The sequence below is a fragment of the Notothenia rossii genome (assembly GCF_949606895.1).
Source record: "Notothenia rossii genome assembly, chromosome: 1".
NCBI classification, from domain to species: domain Eukaryota; kingdom Metazoa; phylum Chordata; class Actinopteri; order Perciformes; family Nototheniidae; genus Notothenia; species Notothenia rossii.
Genome location: NC_136912.1, coordinates 90,133,655 through 90,153,948, shown reverse-complemented (window position 1 = coordinate 90,153,948; position 20,294 = coordinate 90,133,655). Strand labels below are relative to the sequence as shown.

General features: G+C 41.1%; 1 protein-coding gene across 1 annotated transcript in view; it reads right to left on the bottom strand.

Moving 5' to 3' along the window:
• The window catches only part of cpamd8 (C3 and PZP like alpha-2-macroglobulin domain containing 8), a 52,732-nt gene extending 32,459 nt beyond the window's left edge, over positions 1-20,273 (bottom strand). The window contains exons 1-21 of the mRNA XM_079688890.1: positions 19,743-20,273; positions 17,192-17,343; positions 16,734-16,756; positions 15,721-15,886; positions 15,312-15,364; positions 14,442-14,459; positions 13,859-13,913; positions 13,486-13,599; positions 13,145-13,229; positions 12,533-12,641; positions 11,247-11,474; positions 10,446-10,616; positions 10,225-10,353; positions 9,643-9,841; positions 8,855-9,033; positions 6,924-7,073; positions 6,453-6,614; positions 5,919-6,061; positions 4,837-4,899; positions 2,788-3,019; positions 924-1,077 (exon numbers count right to left, since the gene is read on the bottom strand). Of these exons, the coding sequence (XP_079545016.1) occupies positions 924-1,077; positions 2,788-3,019; positions 4,837-4,899; positions 5,919-6,061; positions 6,453-6,614; positions 6,924-7,073; positions 8,855-9,033; positions 9,643-9,841; positions 10,225-10,353; positions 10,446-10,616; positions 11,247-11,474; positions 12,533-12,641; positions 13,145-13,229; positions 13,486-13,599; positions 13,859-13,913; positions 14,442-14,459; positions 15,312-15,364; positions 15,721-15,886; positions 16,734-16,756; positions 17,192-17,343; positions 19,743-19,828 (2,671 nt within the window). The 5' untranslated portion in view covers positions 19,829-20,273. The remainder of the gene's footprint in view (positions 1-923; positions 1,078-2,787; positions 3,020-4,836; positions 4,900-5,918; positions 6,062-6,452; positions 6,615-6,923; positions 7,074-8,854; positions 9,034-9,642; positions 9,842-10,224; positions 10,354-10,445; positions 10,617-11,246; positions 11,475-12,532; positions 12,642-13,144; positions 13,230-13,485; positions 13,600-13,858; positions 13,914-14,441; positions 14,460-15,311; positions 15,365-15,720; positions 15,887-16,733; positions 16,757-17,191; positions 17,344-19,742) is intronic.
• Positions 20,274-20,294: the final 21 nt, after the last annotated feature.

Sequence of the window (20,294 nt, the reverse complement as noted above, 5' to 3'; positions counted from 1 at the left end):
TGTGGTCATCAACATACGATACACAGGACAACATGTCTGTAAGAGGACTCCATGTTCTCCTGCCTGGGAGGACATTGGAAATGTGGCCCCGTGCCATTGGCGTCTCTTTGTGTGTGTGAACTGAGAGGGAAACACAAGGGGCCAGGGGACAAGGAGCGGGCCGTGGGGGGCCCATTGACCACCATTGACCTGCAAACTCATCAACATGCCACTGAGTGTCACAGCATAGCTCCGGCTGCCCCCCCACTGCCGGCCTGCTTTGTTCTCACATGCGTTGAGCAGGGGACTGTTTGTAACTGTGTGTGGGGGACCTGATCACACACAGCTCGGCCCCTCGGCTCTTTAAAGTCAAAGGCTTGCCTTTTTGTGAGGCATCACACTGAGCGCACCGACATCCGGGTGAAAGGCTGATATTTCTTTCAAGTGCTGCGCCACTTAAGAGCTCCAATTATGCAATGTCCATTATGCAGCACAATCTAATCTTGTTTTGCTTTGTGTCAAGTTTCTATTTTAGTACTGTCTTTCTCCAAATGTTTTGTCTTAAGTGTAAGTCTTTGTGTTCTATTATCTTATGACTGATGAAAATGTAGATAAGAACAAAGGCCTCCTTTCTGTTCATGTATTGAAAGATAAGGAAAGTCTATATAATTGTTGCAGTGATTAAACTGCTACCAGTTCATTTGATCTTTTATGCTAACAGTGAAAATACATGCCGGGAGACCACACATTGTATAAAAGGTTTCATATCTATTATTTTTGTTTATTTATTTATCATTAGAAATGCAATGGCACCTGCTTTCTTCCATTTAATCCCCATTAAAGTTTTATTGTGGCCACCATTTTAGGTGGTTGTTAAATTATACAGATTGTAAATTTGTAATTTGTGAAATATGCTGTGTGAAAAAATGACTTGGCTCTAATACCTGTGATGTTTGCAGACCCCAGTTCAGTGAAAGACAGCACAATGGATGTGGGTGTCGCCTCTCCAGGAGCAACACACTTCTTCCTGGTCAGGTGGTGCTTTCCAGGGTGGCCGATAAACTTTATGCCTTTTGGGACGGAGACTTTAACATGAACCTGTGGGAAGAGAGGAGAGGAGACAAATCAGAGGTAATGGATCTCCTCTGACAGCTACAGTGATATCATTTATGCCGGCACGCCCCTCCCTCATATAGCGTGTGCTCCTCAAAGCTCGGAAAGCGAGGGAGAATTTTTAAATCACATTGTGGATTTTCCATGCTGTCTGACTCATGCTTCTCGAGCTCCCTGAAGGATTAAGTTTCACTCATCGTCCAATTTTCACAGAGGCTCAGTAATGCGGAGGGATCTTTTAACTGTTCTTTATCCACACGCCACAAGTCATAAATAACTGAGCAGAAAATATAGGAATCACATGTTGCTGGGACGGACATCAAAGGAAGGGCTACTCTGGTTTGTATATTCACCTAACATGACATCAGGGCAGCACACGCACAGGCCATTTAACGGGCTCATCTGCAAACACCATGATGTCATGTGAGAGGAGCACAGGATGGACCGATTTAAGGCCAGGACGGAGCTTAAAGGGCTACAAAGAGAGCCTTCAACATACTTCCAAGCTAATCTAATAATTTCACATTAAAAAACCACCTGCGCTTCCTTTGGCTTCATCTTTTAGTCCGTGAGAACCAATAGAGCTCTACCAACAATCATTCCATAACAAGCCTTGCTTTGATTATCAAAACGTTTTGACATCACCGATGAGGCACATCATGTGTTTTTAGGTTGGTTTCCAGCACCTGGTAGAGGCTCTGTGTCTCCTCTGATCTACAACACATTTTCACAACTGAGGATTTATTTTGTGGTTTAAATTGTTAAGCCCTTCGACAAGTTTGTAATATTAGGCTGTAGGAAGCAACTAACTTCACTTTCCCACTTCAGGAGACAGCCTATGTCATCTACGCATGTCTTTAAACTGTGAACATCTACTTGCTGAGACTTCCCACTTGCTTGAAGTGACATCACATTGTGTTGTTACTCGTTTCTTTAGCAGTTTAACCCTATGTCTGACACATTTGATTTGTACATTTCCCATGCCATCCCATTTCATCTTTTTTGATGCTAACTCCCATTTTTCTTTCAGGAAGGGTGAAGACTTTCAATTTGACTTCTCTGGTACTTATGACATGAAGAGGGATATATTTTCATTTGACAGTGAGGAGCTTGACAAACAATGCACAAATAACATCTTAATGCACATTTTAACCTGTTGAGCCCCACACATGTAAGAAGGCAATGTAATAACACTTTCACAACCAAACCTTTCAAATTATAAAAGTATCATGACAAGCCAATGGGGATAATATGACCTAGAATTACGTATTATATATTTCACACATTTAACTATCCGTAAAAAAAACCTGCTTAAAGATTAAAAAAAATTCAAAACTAACATTTAGTTAAAAAAATTAATTTGAAGATCTTTGTCAATTAAATCTAAGGCACTTTAATAGCTTCTAAATACTTTTTCAGAATTGTTATAACCTGCAAAAAACTTTTAAACCTTCTTTTGAAAAATGCCTCACAGTTTTGTATGTTAAGGACTAAAACATGATTATGGCACTTTGATATCTACCCCTGTAGACCTGAGAGGTGGAACCCATGTCCACTTCAGTATGTTTTTTGAGATAAATAATGTAAGATAAGTACTGTGTGAAGGCCACTGCTGATGAGCCTTAATGTACACATGCTGCAGCGTCTAAAGGTAACTTGTTTCTTGTTGATCTGACCTCTCATTCACCATCTTACCTCGGCACAGGATGGTAGATAGTTGTAGACGGTGAGGGGAACTTTGGTCTGCTCCCCTCTGATTAAACGGTAGGGCAAGGTGAAGTCAACGAAGAAGGGCTTGAAGGTCCGAAGCTCAGCTCTCTTTGCTAAACCGAGCCCCTTCTCCTCCGACAGGCCGATGGCTTCGGTCACCCAGGTGGTGATCGAGTCCGGCACCTCCAATCTCAGCTCGGCCTCCCCGCTCTCAGAGCTGTGAGTTACACATGTACAACTTGAGTGGTAAATTTAGTTGGAGAGAAAATAGTTTGAGCATCTTTTCATTAAGCAATAACAAGGCGCAGACTACAAAGATGTGTTTGATGATGGCAGATCACTTTTATGTGAGTAGCACCTGTGTCAACACCAACACCTGCACCAATGTAAGTACAGTAAACACACTCAAATGGATAAGTGGTGGGGGATAGTCAGGTGTTGACCGGATCTGTTTCTCTGGATGAAATGGACTGACTCATTAATGGCAAATTTCATGTTGGTGTTGGCAAACGGTCGCAGGATATCATAAAAGTTGAAATACTCAATGCAGGCAGTTTCTTTTGATCAAAGTTGCCCAAAACTCGGTTTAATAGACTTTTAAAGGGAAATCAGAGCTTTGGAGTTTGCAGGAAATTAGGCAGAACTGAAGTCCGATCCAAAGGAATCAAGCATATGGAAATCTATGGGCAGTTCATTTACATTGGCTGAAAATGAATGGACGGAGCTGTTTAGTGACAGTCCGTTCCAAGGTCGCCCAGTTTAAATGAGGCACATTCACACCCAGAGGGGGAAAATACGGGACCTTTCCTCTCTCAAATCTCCCATCTTCACTCGCTGCTTTTTAACCCCAACTCCCAATCTTCTCTACCAACTTCCTCTTCTCATTTCATGTTTTTCTTACGATTAGCTACGAAACGATAAAGACACGATACAAAACGATAGATTACGATACGATATGAAACATTGTGATATGAAACATTAACATATGACACATTACCATATGTTATGATACGATACATTACCATATGATACTTTACGATACGATACATTACCATGCCATACAATGCGATAATACAATACAATATGATATGAAACATTACGATATGAAACATTGTGATATGAAACATTACGATATGAAACATTAACATATGACACATTACCATATGTTACGATACGACACATTACCAAATACGTTATTATACGATACGACACATTACCATACGACACATTACCATACGTTATTATACGATACGATACATTACCATGCCATACAATGTGATAATACTATACAATATGATATGAAACATTACGATATGATAAAACTTGATTGTCAGGTAAAGTATAACGTTTTTCATGCATCACAGCAGCACCTTTTGCAACATGAACATGAAAAATAATTTAAACAAACAAAGAAACATTTATCAAACCACTTTCTGCTCACAGAATCACACTTAGCTAACGAGTTTGGTTTTCTATGCTCTGAAGCCATGCAGATCAGGTTATTTTATTTGGTACAAGACTTAAAATAAATAACGTCTGTTAAGTCCATTATAGTCAAGTGCCATGTAACTAATTCCCCTCCAACATGCTTTCTTATCTCAGTTGGATCTGAAATAGCAGGAGTGATCACAAATGCTGCAAATAATTTCCCTGTGTGTGTCTGAACAGTTTAGTCCAGTACAAGCCATAGTTTCAGTTTAAAACAATTCTGACTGTTTAAGACAGCTTTACCTATTTACCTATACCTATTTTACCTATTGTTATGACAGGTCTCAGTGTGAAGGGAAGCATCTTCAAACAGTAAGAAATAATAACGACAATATGTCTTATATATAGATTGGTCTCTTCGGAACTCCCTTTTCTTTTCGGTTCCTGTTTCATCCTTTTCGGTTTTTGCTCCTCTCCACTCGGACCACCAGATTGTGACTAAATCCCACATGAGTTTATACAAGATGGTGCATCTGATCTGCCAAATGCATGTAACACGCAGACACTCACACCCAGTTGAGATATGTATACAAAAGATTGAAATACCTGACGTTGAGGCAGTGCCACACCCAAGTCTCTGGGAAAAATGTACGCCTTCGCTTCTCTGCTCTGCAACCAAAACACAAGCTGACATCAATAAAGGGTTTCAGCTGCTCACAATAAAACAACACCAGCATGGGAAAATGTATCATTGTGAATTCCACAGTGACAATCTCTAAGTAACGTCATTTGTTTACTGTTCATCACTAAAAAGAGAAGTGTTCGTGCCATTAAGGAATGTGGACCAACAACAAACTCATTTATTTTGTCATGTTTATGTCTTTTGTGTGACATCACTCATTTTAGATACCTTTGTTCAACCCCGGCATGACAAACACTGACATGAGTATTACTTTAATATAATTCTAGGAGCATTAAGTAATTATTGTTCTCACATGAGTTCTCTTTCAGAAAAGCAGATGTTAATTAACTGTGTGTGGTCCAGACTAAGATCACAGTGGATTTTCTTCAATAACTTGTTTTGACTGTCTTTCACAATTAGGGAGATTGGAATAAGTATCAGAGGCATTTTAAAAGTAATATATTCAAATAGAGGGACCGTTCATAGTTAGACACATAAAGGGGGCCACCCTGACAAAGGAAGCTGGGAAAGATTGTAGGCTTCATTTATTAAAGAGCCTTTACTTTAACAACAAATACATTATCTCGTGACACACATTATCAAACAGTTAACTCTCTGTTGATATTCAATGAGATTTAGTCAACTTTGATTAACAATTATTTTTGAAATATTTGTATTTAGTTAGTATTTTTGTGATTTTCTATTTTTAAAATGTAGTTTTTTTATTTTATAAATGATGTAAACACATGCTGCTTGTGTGCTAATATGTTTTAACCTCTGACTGAAAATAAAGGTTTAACTTTGAGTTTGTCTTGGGTTGTCTGTCAGATAATTAAAGCAATTTCTGTGCTATAAAAACAAAGCTTTTTTATTATTCCAAGTACTTATTTCTTTTAACTTTGAGATAGAAACGTATAAACTTCTAGATGCCAGTCAAGAACACTTTTCACACATCACAGTTATAGTGGAGCTTCACTTGTTGACTTCTCTACGGCAGGTTGTTTACCTGGCTGTGGGTCGAGAGTGCATGGCGGCCACTAAGGTGGAGGAGTGCGGCTGGAATGCGGGGACGGCCTCGTCCGTGTACATGCCTCCACTCTGCCGGTGGTTCAGACTCACCATGTCTGTCATCACCACCAGCCCGGTTTCCTGTGGTAAACAAAGAGAGACATTAAAACACACACAAAAAGGATATGTTGAATATGGCTAATCTATTTGGAGAATTGTAAGCTGTACTCTGCTCTGTTTGTGGATGTGCTTTTATTGTATTTTTGTTGAATTTTTTACTTTGCAAATGTAATTATATTCTTGGTCTGTACTTTAAACTGATTTCTAGTAACGGCACACTTTTTATTTTATTAGTTTTTTAACATTATTTAGTCATCTGCCGTATGTCTAATGTTGGGTGATGTTCGGTTGTGTTTGTGTAATGTGATAAATGTAAAAAAATCAATAAACACAAAAAAACCACAAATTATTATTATAATTTTTTTATGCCTATAGCCTCACTAAATGCTCTATAACTAAGAGTGATTCTCACTGAGAAAGCGAAGCGTGCGTCCTTGGTGATGTCCCAGTGCCACGGGAACACAGAGGAGCGTCGCCGTCTCCGTGACGACAGCCCGGGCCACCAGAAGTGTCCGTCATCTTTGGGAATCCCGAAGGCATCCGAGACGTCAAAATCTGCCAGCTCTTTGAACACCTGCACACGGGAAACACTTTGAGAGACTAAGGTTGTGGCTCAGGGTGTAAATGGACTTCTAGATGAATGAAGATGAATTAGTGGTTTGATTCCCCCCATCCAAGTCAACATGTCAAAGTGTTCTTGGCCAAGATACTTAACCCCAACTTCATTAGCTATGACTATGGTATTGAAGTGTATGGAAGTCATTTTGGTTCAAATTGTCAGATAAAATGTAATGTTATGTAGGACTCTATAAAATATCTAGCCACTTTTTGTAAGTGGACATAATGAAATATCGTTAAATATCACTGAAAACGTTTGACTGACCTTGTCTGGACTGAGCTGGAAGTCAGGCTTCAACAGATAAAGGCTCTTATCCACCGTGGCCACACACACACAGGAGCCTTTTTCTCCGCGGACACGCAGAGTCACAGGGTCTCCGGGCAAAGTCTCGTTAGATGACAGGGAAACAGAAACCTGCAAACGAATCAACACAATTCAATGCACAATACTTTAACCAACATTTGCTTTGATATGGACTAGCCTGCATTTATATAAAAAGTTTTTTTTAGTTGTTCTCATCTACCTAATCTGGCAGTAGAGATGCAATTTACTATGATAGTTGTTTATTAATCAGCTGATTCTTTTTATTTTCTGTAAATAAAATCCTTGCATTTGAAAGATGGAGCCAAACATTTATATAAAAAGGTATTTTTTGGGAGAGTGCGTTTTATTTGAGATGCATCATTGACAGGGGGAGACAGACGGGATGACGAAAGGACTGATCCCACGTACTTGGACCAAGAAAAATCCCCTAAAATCCAGATTCCAATAGATTTTAATTCTGATAAATGGCATGAATAAAAAAATACATTCTTAAAGTTGCTGTTGATTTACTCTTGATCTCTTTCATTAATCAACTCGCTAAATGCTTCAGCCCTAGCTGGCAGTGTTGCGTGTTAGTTCCTACGCAGGAATGTGGGTTTCCTATACATTAGACACATTTCCATCCTATAGTGTTAAACTGTCAGATGTGGTGGGAAACATAAGGCCAGAGAGTGGAAAACTACAGGGTCTGAAGGAGGGGAGGGACGGTGAGAGTCGGCTGTAAACTTTCACACGTCAAAAGTGTTTTTCAGCAGCGCGCAGTCACAAATTAGCTCCGTTAATCGGTTCCGCTGCCCTCCTTTCACCACTCTGTAACCTGTCATCCTCCGCTGTCACGACCCCGCTCATCTGCCTGCGGCCCGTAGCGCTCTGTCTCATCATGCCCTCAGAACCCCTCCTCCAACACACACTCACAAACACTCACTCACTCATGCAGAGTGTTGTAATGGCATACCAGGGAGCTGTAAATACTTCAGGGAGTTAACTCCACCTAATGCAGGCAGGAACTGTGGAGCTCTCCCGGCCAACACAGCTGTTTGTTTACAGACATCACTGTGGACAGAGCTGCTGCATGGATACCTCCGCTCACATCCAACATGTGAACAGACTTTTTCCAGGTTTTTATTTATAATTGCATAATAAAGCTATTTTATGGTAACAAATTCACATCCAACATCAATGTTTGGGCAAATAAAACCTACCTAAATGTGTGTAAATACAGAGTAAAAAAGGAATTGACAGAAAATGTTTTTGCTGGTCTATGAGTTAAACTTTTAAAAGAAGATTTTGTCGGTTCTGTTCATATCATGTTGTCGTGATTAATGCTTATATATGGGAGGCGTTTGGTGTAGTGGCTTAGTGCGTTGGTGTTCAGATCAGGGGGAGCACAGGTTCAAACCCCACTGCAGTCAGCATGTCGTTGTGTCCCTGAGACACTTTGCCCCAAATTGTTCCTGTAGGGATTGTCCACAGTATTGAGTATGCAAGTAACATGTAATGTAATGTAAATCATATAACAATAAATAATATAATAAAGTCTGTAGTTAACAAATGGGCGGGAGAAAGCATGGAATGAGCCAAGGGGTAAGGTGTCAGACATTTGCAGTTCCTATGTCTGATCTTTAAAGTCAAATGTGCAAAAAATGCAACCTTTTCATCTCAGAAGTAGGCTGCTGTTATTTTGATTCTCTGGCTACAAAGCCTGAGTGAAAGTATTTCTGATCGTAATGACATGACTATTGGACACGCTCGTTAGCCTTGTAATAAAATGTAAATCTTTTAACAATCCAAAAATGTAAATACCTGTGAATTAAAAATGCAAGGCTATTTATACGTTAATCATATGCCGTATATTTCTGGATAATTCAAACCTTGTTTTCAAAGTCGGGCTCGATGGGGATTTGCAGACTGTCTGTTACACCTTCACCGTTCTCCCTCACGTAGTACACCAGCAGACGGCTGAGCGGAGCCATGCTGTGGCTGATGGGGAAACGCAGATACGACACACAGCTGTCCATCTCCGCCTGGGAGGGGGAGGAGCCTGCAGCACCTGGAAGAGGGACAAGTGAGGTGGAAGAAGTAAGTCTTAAAGATCCCCTATTATACTGTTTTTCCTCAATATATTATAGGTCTCAGATATATACAAACATGTCTCTGAAGTGTTTGGCTCCAAAAACAAAACAGATCATTGCAGCATTACCCATAATCCCCTCTGTTTCAGCCCTGTTTCAAAAGTGCTGATTCTCTGTCTGTTACTTTAGATGAAAATAAGGAGCCCCTCCCCATGCCCCTCTGAGAGATATTTGGTTAAAAAGAACACAAGGGTGCTCTAGGAGGAGATTCAGGTGATAAGGTGGGGGGGGGGGGGGGGGGGGGGGGGGGTTACCTTGGTTGGTGATTGGCAAATTGTTACACAAGCCAAAAAAATCGTTATGACATCATAAAGTTGACCAAATCTGATCAGCTCATTTTCAGACAGGTTTTTATGTAAATGGGTCAGGACAAAAAGAGAGGGGGTCTTTGTTCCTTAAACTTTCAGAATCTCTTTCCACAGAGGGGACACAGGTTGATGTAGAAAAAACATGAACAAGTGGATTTTGCATAATAGGTGACCTTTAACTTCCAATATATATATCTGTATTCCGGGTAAACATCTCACCAGAGGCAGATGGAGGCAGCTGGGTGGTGTGGATGTTTTTGTCGAAGGTGACAGTGGCCCGTTTCCCTCGGTGCGAGGCGGTCAGGTTGGCGGCTTGTTGTCCCGACAGGACGATGTTCCCTCTGGACGCCACCTCGTAGTGCAGCGTGAAGTTACAGGGACACGTGGACTTGAAAGCCACTTCTGCTTCCTGGCCAACCTGTAAACAAACAAAGATGCAAACATACTGGATCATCAAGGAATGAAGACACTGTGGAATTATGATGAAATACATATTTTGTTTTGTTTAGAGCTAATCTTTTATGGTTTACCCCCTGTTATTACTTTATATCCGTTATCTGTTTTATTCGTGCCATGTCCTTTATATATTCATGTTGCACTGTTGGAAGAGCCTGTGACTTACGTTTGTCATTGCCATATCTACACTGTAGCAAACTTAACATTAAGGTACGGGAGACCTACATGTGTTTTATATATCTTTTCATAAAATGGTCAAAAATTAGGCACAGCTAAAATGTTGATGCTGAAGAATACAATCCACAGTCACAAGGGTATTCAGACTGAAAAGACCCCATCACTGACCTTGAGTGGGGCTCCGGGGCTCTGGATCTGGATGTGACACCTGCTGGGAGAGTACCAGCTGCTGATGGACAGGTAGCTGGGCAGGTACTGGTCTCCCACTGTCTTACCATCAATGGACGTCACCTTGGTCTATTCCAAACAAAAGCAAAAGTTCTGCTTTAAATGACATCCTCACTCTGCCCAGTTTATATCGCCTAACATTAGAAACTACCACCACTGACCTCCAGCCAGACGTACTGGGCCGCGGTGGGGATGGACGGGATCTCAAAGGAGGCCTGGCCATTCTTGGAGGTCAGCTCGCTGGTGTACACGTTGTCTTTGGGGGTCAGCTCCGCCTTCACACGCACCCTCACCCCATCTGCAGGACTCCCATCAGGATAGGTTACCTCGATCTCCAGGGAGAGAGTTAACAAATAGTAAGTTAGAAATATATACAAAGAGAACAACAGGGTAACAATAAACCTGCAATAGCAACTTTGATTCACTCTATAAAGCATCCCCAGGAAACCAAAGTGAGGTGAAGCAGCTTTTCGTTGTTATGCTTCCCAACTGTGGAAAATGCTTCCTTAATATATCTAAGGTTCATTCAAACCAGGGTTTAAAAATGGTTTGGTAGTCCGGCTTCCAATAAATAACTCAACTTCGGGGACTACAAAGGAAAAATGTGGCTTTCTCATTCACGGCATGTGTATTTATGTGTACTGTCCTTTTAAAATAAATAAACTAATAGTAAAAACCTTACTTTGAACCTTTAACTATTTATTTGTATGCTTTTGTATGTGTTGCATTTACTTTCTAATCTTTAGCTTATTTTGTGTTGTTATTGTCTTTAACATGCAGGTTAACATTATTGTTTACGTACTCTGGCTTTTTGCTTTTCTTCGGTTTATTTACATGTTACTTTTTTAAATGATTGTCTTTTAATTGTAATTTCAATGTTTACCTATGTTAACCTTTGCTCCTGTAAAGCACTTTAAATGGCCTTTCTCCTAAATACAGTAGTGGTGTGTCCACAGTCTCACCTTCCCTTTGTAGGGCAGACCAGGCTTGAACTGTTTGCGCGTGTCCTTGGAGTATTTGATGTCGATCAGCTGTTTATGGACGGGCGTTGAATCGTCAAATGTGGTTTGCCGGCTCCCATCCACGCTGGTCACTGACGCCCAGATGCTCACAGTTCCCCTGAAGTGGTCGGCCACATCCACGGGCATCATGTCTTTCACACACAGGCTGAAGTTAGCAGAGCCTTTGATCTACGGAGAGGAAGAGGAGTTGTGAATGTGTGGAACATAATTCTAGTGGCTGGGCTACGGCTCGCCCATAATAATTATAATTATGTAGAATTTGCTGTACGATAATAATAGTATTAACCAAATTCAGCTCCAACTAACAATTCAGACACAATCAACAATCTTATTTCAACACCAGCCTTGGATGTGTTATGAACTTCATAACAGCAGCATCAGGCCCGGTTCCAGAACAAAATGACTCAGGGTGCATCTGAGATTAGAGAGGGTGCAGTGGTAAAGTGCTATTTTTATAAGTGGGGAGTGGACCTAACACCCAGAAATAAAACACATAGAAGTATGCAGGCTTTACATAACATATAAGTAGCACTGTACAAACGACACACATACTACTATTAGGAATTAGCTATCATTAGCATCACTATTAGCTAGCACACGTCAGAATCGTCACTTCCTGTACTGACAGTGGAGGTGTCCTGAGAGTGGAGGTCTGCACCGGAACTGTCCTGAGAGTGGAGGTCTGCAGGCAGACCCCTCTCGGCAAAGCCGGCGAGTCGGGCGGGAGGACGTTAGTGTCCACTACAGTGGCCGCGGGTAACGTAATGTCCCCATGATCTGTACTGTTATTACCTGCAGTAGATGCAGTGTTTCTGCTGGCGATAAGGGCTGGTTGTTTTAACCATTTTCTGATGTCCATCATTGACTGCTGTGTAATGACTTTGCAAATGATGAACGCGCAGGGGCACAGGTCACGCCACCTGACATAATAACGTTACTTATACCGTTTAAATTGACCAAATAAATGCAGCAGACAATGTTATTCAACCACAATTACAATTTATTTTATTTCAACTATATTCTTATTATTACTACTAGGCTATTATATATGTAATATTTGCCCCTTTTTATAAAAAAAATATTGTTCCACTTTTAATTCAAATGAGGGTGCATAACAACTCAACTGAGGGTGCAATGCACCCTTATGCACCCCCGTAGAACCGGGCCTGAGCAGCATCCACACAGAGTATTAGGATAGCTGTTGAAAAGGGAATAAATGAACTGACCTCCATGTTTTTGATCACAGGATGGCCCATCTCATGCCGGTAGTAGCCCACTCCGTTCACCGTCATGTTCACTGTCAACTTCCCTGTCACTGGTTTCCCAAACGTATACCTGAACGACATCAAACACAGACCATGTAAGAGCTTTACATCTACAAGGCAGCTCATTGGTCAAATTTGTTGAATCAAAGAACAATTTAAAATCATCATGAAATCCCTCTGAAAAACAAAGAGAGGCCCTTTGGTTTGATGTAGGGCTAGGCGATAAAGCAATGCGATAATTTATCTTCTTACTTTGGAATCATATCGTAATCAAAACACCTTTTGAGATATCATGATTCATGGTCTCAATTTATAACTTTACAGAAAATGTAATTGTGAACTTCTGTCAGGGAATATCATATGAAAATTACAGGTGTTTTTAAAGTAAAATGTCAGTGTAAAGTTGGTCTTGTGTTTTTATTCACAAAGGATTATACAAATATAGGCTTTACAATGATAGCCTATTCATTTAGTAATTTACTCTATAGTGTGATGGAAGATTTTGGCCATATTCCCCAGCCCTAGTTAGATACTGTATATTGGATAACTTTGATTAATGTATGAGTGACTTACTTGGCTCTGACAGTCGCCTGCTCACATGAGCTCAGATCACGGATGTAGTTTGGAGGATCGATCATCAACTCAAACTTGGGCATCACTGTGTGGGAAACACAGATGGTGTGTTTTTAATGATTATGTCTTGTGCTTGTGACTTTCTTCACCAAATAACAACACTCATTGTACAGTGTCTTAAAAATGTTCTATCAGAATAATGGAGCTTTTGAAGTTTTATGTACTACACAAAAATATGAATATGAAATAAAAACACAAGAAATAACTACATTTTATTTTACTCTACTCTTGATAAACAAAGCCACTGAGTGTTTTGCTCTCTGCTGCATGCAGGGTCTCACCGTATTTCTGCACTTCAAAGGACTTGTTATAGGTGTGGCCCTGCACCTCCACAAAGATAAACCACTCTCCAAACACAGGCTGGTCCGACAGAGGGAAGCTCATGTTCACAACGCCTGTGAGACAGAGAAATGCAGTTAACTCCTTCAATGCCTGAATGCTTGAAAAACCAAAAACGTACCACAGTAGTCCCTTCTGATATGCCAAGAGTTTTTCTTTTTTTTCTCTGTCCTTTTTATGCAATGAACATTCAAGTGCATGTCCAAAATGTATTCCTTCAGTAAACACATTAGCTGTATAACCACTGCAATGAAATTTGAATCTCTGACCTTGGGATAATGATGGTGTAAATAAATTATAGAAGATGTGGCTCACCACAGCAGACAGACTTCAGACTTTTCCACTGGACCATCCTGGATCCTCTTGGATCCTAACAAAACAAATAAGAGTTATGAAAACCAGCGTTAAGATGACTCATTTCACATTAAAAAACATGGAACTACACAAGTCTTTGAACTGAACTTGACCCCAAGACCTTTCAAAAATACTTCTACAACTTTTCCTCAGTGGATGCTTAAGCTGCAGGTAAGAGAAGTTTAAAAATAAACATCTATGTTCTTGGCACTGCATATCTTGGCCAGTATGTATGTGTGTGTGTGTGTGTGTGTGTGTGTGTGTGTGTGTGTGTGTGTGTGTGTGTGTGTGTGTGTGTGTGTGTGTGTGTGTGTGTGTGTGTGTGTGTGTGTGTGCGTGCGTGCGTGTGTGTGTGTGTGTGATAAAGACAAAACCAAGAACTGAGAGAAGAAGCGCTTCCTTTCATGTTGTTTATCCTCGCACTGTTCCAAAGAGCACCCTGTTATCTAGGTGAGCTGCTCTGACTCCTGCTCTGTAATCTCAGCACAGGCTGGGAACTTAAATTGCCACCGTCCCCTGGGTGGTCCCGCCAGCCTCCACTCACCAAGACATACGCCTCAATCTGCAGAAAAAGAAAGGAGGAGACAAAAAGACAAGACGTTATGAAACAGACACAAACTGTAAATCCTGGAGAGGATCCTAAACCTCCTCCCGAAGACGCCCCCCCCCCCGCAACTCCTGATCCAACAATCATCCATCTGTGAAAGTGAGGATTGCCCCGTACCAGCAGCGGACCTTTATAGCTGCAAACATCAATAAAGCGTCTGTCTGCACAGTTGCAAAGTATATTTGGAGCCATTTCTCACATTCCAACAGAAATGACTCTCGCTCCACTCATGAAAACAGGTAACTGTACCTTTCTCTGAACTCATGGCAGACCAGGTTTCCCCTCCTGACTCCAGCTATCAGAATTGAAAAGCATGTTTGGGCTATATTGCCAAAAGTGACATGGTAAAAAAATGGATGTATCAGGTGTATAATGAAAAGATAGATTGGGACATTTTTTGCCATACATATTTAACCATTACCATATTAATTAAAGGGGCCCTATTATGCCTATTTTCAGGTTCATATTTGTATTTTGTCCTTCTATTGTGACATCTTTAAATGCTTTAATATTCATTTCTCATACTGCCTGTGCTGCAGCACCTCTTTTCACCCTCTGTTTGAAACCAGAGCCCAGTCTGCTCTGATTGGTTGGCTCGCTCGGCTCTGTTGTGATTAGTCAACCGCTTAGAGATATCCCGCCCCTTAGCTTAGCATATCACGTACAATGTGTTGAAAGCTAGCCAGTACAAGCGGGAGTGTTACATAGTGATGTCACTATGTTATGGAAGTAAACAAAGGAGTCGATGCTATTAGATGCATTTGTTGCTTTTGTATTTGCTTTAACGTGACGTTCATTTTGAATTACCTTGTCATTCACTGGCCTCAGGTCGGGGGTGACTGTGTAGACATTGATGAACACTAAAGGCAGGGGAAACAAACACATTGTTGTAAAATATATTAGGTTTGCATCGTTTTAATTTAAAAGCATTAATGCATATGCATATTAACTATTTTCTGTTTGTATCATATCAACATGTTAATGTAATGCAACATGTGTCCCATCACTATATCGTAATCCAAACACGCAATACATCAGGATCAAAGTACGTATTTCCATCTTTGTACTTCAGTTTCAACATGACGCCATCTTTAAGCTGATTTTAATTAACCGAAAGTTAGATTTTATGGCAAAACATTTTTTTAAATGAGCCTCGTCTTTCTGCATTTCTGTGCAGTGATTAGGTGATTAAGTAGCAGGTGCAGCATGAGGGAACCTTTATGTTTGGGTTTGTAGACGGGCTTGTCGGTCTGGATGAAGACAGCTGTGCCCTTGCTCTCCACGGTGACGGTGGTGTAGTTGTGGAAGATGTAGCCTCCCTCCGTCAGGTGACGGTTCCCCCACACCTTCAGATGGGCCTGGCCTCTCAGCCCAGAGGGAACCTGGTGGCAGAAACACACACACATAAACACACACACACACACACACACACAAACACACACACACAAAGAGGATCAGAGCTGGATTTATCTAAAGTGAATTAGGTCAACAGGGGAAGGATTGAAATGTTTCCTCTAAGCTGCTGCACAAAATGCACCTTCATTCGCACCCCCCCTCCCTTCTTTTGTATTTGTTATTATTAATATATATCTTTTTTGTTCATGTATTTATCTTTTCATACGTCTATTATTTTCAGCATATTTTCAACTTTTGTATTGATTTAATTTTGTACTATTTTCTTTGATGTCTTCTTTCTATATGTTCTGTAGAAACAGCTAAATTAAAATGGAAAAAACTGCTGACTCAAATGAGAATAACTATAATGAAACTGAAATAAACAAAAACAAAAGTTCACCTTAATACAAGATGTTACGGAATAAAAGGTAACAGCATAGCAAAGAAACGACATTTAAACACCAGAGGAAGATGCCATGCTATAACACATGACTGTACTTCAGGAGAATGAGGGTGGAGGTTCCAGGGAGGGAGAGGGAGACAGCGGGGAAGAATCGAGGTTGTGTACACTAGATTGATCTATTCCAGCCTTCGGGGGCGGCGGACCATACATGCACGTCAACAGCTGTTGCGTATTATATCGAGGCTGTTACCTTATTCCCAATGAATGAGCAGAGACAGATGTTGCATTACAAATAATGTTAGTGTTGATTTGCATGTTGCCTGAGGAATGTGCACACAGCGGGCAAGGGGCTCTCACTACTGTGCAGCTGTCACCACTAACCAGCAGCGAGCATGTTACTGTACTGAGGAAAGTTACACAGATAGACTCACCTTCAGTTTGATGGTGCCTTTGTCTAAAATGGAAACAAGGAGATATTTTAATGTAAGAAGAGCATTTTCATTCTCAGAAATCTGTCTAAACATGTGTGTAAAAGTAATAAGAGTTTTAAGCGCTACTAGAATGTGGAATTTTTGACCAGGAAATCCAGCTGCAGCCCGTCTCTATGCCCCTCTGAAGTAAAGCAAACATCATTTATTAATGGTGCTGTCAAACAAATAACACAGTGTATACACAGAGTGGCTGGTGGGATGGGTGGAACTGATGCCTACAATCAAAGATAGTGTCGATGAGAAGTTCAATCTTCAATCTGTTTTTGCCACTTGTGTGATCCTACATCCTTCCAATAAATCACACCAACATGGTGTCTCACATCTCGACTTGCTAGCGCACGTTTTCCTCTCTTAAAAAGGGATGCATTGTGCCGGTGTAACCTTAGCTTTGTTCTCACCGAGCAGCGAGCCGTGGCTGTGTGCGACCGTCTGCCCCTTCACCGTCAGCTGCACCTGGACGCGCGTCTCTGCCTTGGCGTTGAAGATGGTGACGCTCACACTCTCCTCCACGCCGGCTCGAAACACCGAGGGGGCAGCGACCAGATAACCCCTGAGGGGAGAGCAAGGAGAGCGAGGTGGGGAAAGATAAGGAGGAAGAAAAGTGAGAGGAATGAGGATGAAAGGGAAAAAGTAGAAGAGGGAGAGGTCGAGGGAGGAGATGAAGTGAAGGTCAGGAAACAAAGAGACATGAGAAGGACAGAAGTTAATGCTGCATATGATTTGCAGTTATGATTACCGTTTCTAATTTAAATTCATGTAATTATAGTATACACATTTGTGTTGCAGGCCCACTATAGACCCACCTGTTTCGAGTGCATCGTGGCCAATAAAAAAAGAAAATCTATCAAATAAAGTAATTCTCATTTCTTTATGTAATACCTGAGTGTGTATCTTCATTATTGTGAGTAGCTTTGTATAAAAGCATCAGCTAAATGATATGTGATGTAATGAAATGCCCTACAGGTGAACTGAGCATGAATTCAGATTTGTTTCTCACTTTCTCCCCGACGTCAACACACAAACAAACAGGGACATTCCACCTGGATTTGTGCAGCGAGATCAGGTTTAATTGCAACGGTTACCAGCGCCGCAGTACCTGTTGAAGCCAATGAGCGTTCTGCTCTGGTTTTCTCTTTGGGTGGTCCGGCACCTCTGACAGAAGCTTGGCGTCTGTTTTGAAAAATAACGACTGAGATTCCACACAGTCACTCTGACATTTAATTGAGGGAAGGAGCCTGTCACTGAGGTCACAGAGCAAAGGTCATTCTTTGATGCTCATCGATAGGACGGGGGGGGGGGGGGGGGAGAAAAAGCCCAATTTAACTTTTATTTGCAATGAAAGAATATGGCGTCTGGCGCTGAAGGACTATACCTCCCAAAAAACAAAGATTTATAAATGCATTCATTTTTCTAAAGCGCTTTTATAGGCGCCAACTTCAGATGCTCTTGTTGGCCTAGTCCTGTGTAACTGAAGAAGTAGTGTGATACATCGGAGATGCTGGTGTCGAAGGGAAGCTTTTTTTTTTTTTATTTTTTTTTTTTAAATAAGAATTTCCACAAATGGTGTATTTTTTTAATATCTAAAAGTTACTCGATGTGAGAAAAGGCCCAATTATTTATGCCCACCACCTGAGCCGACTACCTGAAAACGGAATATCTTCTGGTTTTTCCCAACTTAACCAAGTCATCCACCTCGTTTTTTTTAGGCAAATATGCCCACTCACCCGCTGAAAACATAACTGAAGATCACACAAATTAGGAATGAGCAAAGCCCTGAGCACAAACCCAATTGCATGCCTGAGAGAGGGATCAGGTGGTTGGCATTACAGCACTACAGCATTACAGCCAGAGGCTACTGCAGTTCCTGAGAAAGTCATGAGAAAATCCCCCTGGAAAACAAGGCTTCGGAAGAAGGAAGATAATATGAGGAAATTGACTCTGCAGCGTTTGATCTACAGTGAGTTTAACCAGCTCTTGGATGAGCGCGGATCAGGTGGTGGACCACGCTTATTTCAGTCACATGGCTCGTTGTACTCAAGTTCTTATTGTTTTTGACCAACTTCTTTCTCCTCAGCTGAGAGCTGGTCGGTGTCTGAGAAGGATGTGTGCTCTCTTAGATGAATTGTTTCACAGCCAGTCCTTTTTAGTTCAGTCACATGGTGCAATGTTCTAAGACTTTTTCTTTTTGAACACATTTCAGCCTCAGATCAGCTGTTCAATTAAGATTTAAGATGCTTCAGTGAATAAAGCCAGCATTGCTCAGTATGTTTGGTTAATTCACTACATATATCTGCACACAATCCCTCCCAACTGGATTACCTGGAAGAATTGTTTACAACTCTTTGCTATCAACACAACCATGTCAGGATTAAGTTTCTCGGAAGGTGACTAATCAAAACAAAGACAAAAGTCAATTTGACCTCTTTTGCCTCTGGACGCATAAACTGAATAAATTAGACGACTGTCAAACACATGTATTTTAATATTGTTCAATATCTTATGAGGCATGAGAAAACTTCTCCAAAAGCTGCACATATTCCAGATATCGAAAAAGAGTAACCTCTGAATATTTCACTTTGTGTACTGCTGGCTGCAGTGAATGAAAAACTCAAATGAAAGAAAAACATGAATGGAGAGCTGTTGTGATAGAACAATGTCATCATATGTTATGATATGAAATCCTCACATATTCACCAACAGTAAGACATTAAGACAGGTTAATGATGCATTAAGTATTGCAAGTTAACGATCAAAGTGTTCGCTGCACATATACAATTACAAAGTTAAGTTTATGTTGCTATAACCACAAACATTTTATGTGAAATTGTAAAGTTTAAATTAAAGTCGTGTAGTCCTTTCTCTAAAGTTCCCGGTTGAGTGCATCGGAAATTCTCGCAGTAAGTTCAAATCACCGCAGCTCACTTCAAAGACATGCAGCACAGTACTCACTGTCTCTCCGGGGCAGCACTGGGGCTCGCGATGCAGAGGAACAAAGTCCATGAAAGACCCAAAGCTGTCAGAGACCACCGCAACATGTTGGCCCCACTCCCCAACACAGTGCTGGTCTTCTATCGGAGTTTGGGATCTCCAAACTCTAGATGAGAGGTTAAATGAAATGTTAAGAGTCTGCAGCTCGCTCTCTCTTTATATCCATTGGCGTGGCTGGTGTTTAGAGCTCCGTCCGGAACTTAAACTTTTTTTAATCATCCCACTTCGCCAAATCCACTTCCAAGCGTGTTTTTTTTTCCTCCTTTCAGAGCCCCGAGTACACGGACAGTCCTCTCCCATGTGCCTTCACCCGCCCCGGTTCCGTTCTCTCATATTTCAGCATTACAAATTGGAAGCGTCCTCCCACTTCAGCCAGCTGTAAAGAAATGTTTGACATGTAAAAAAAAGTCCGTGCAACTATTGCTTCCCTCGATTGTTCCTGCAGATCAGGCTGCACTTCATTCCCTTCAATAGCTGCTCTCCCCTCTGAGCTGCAGCAGGACTAACCCCAGA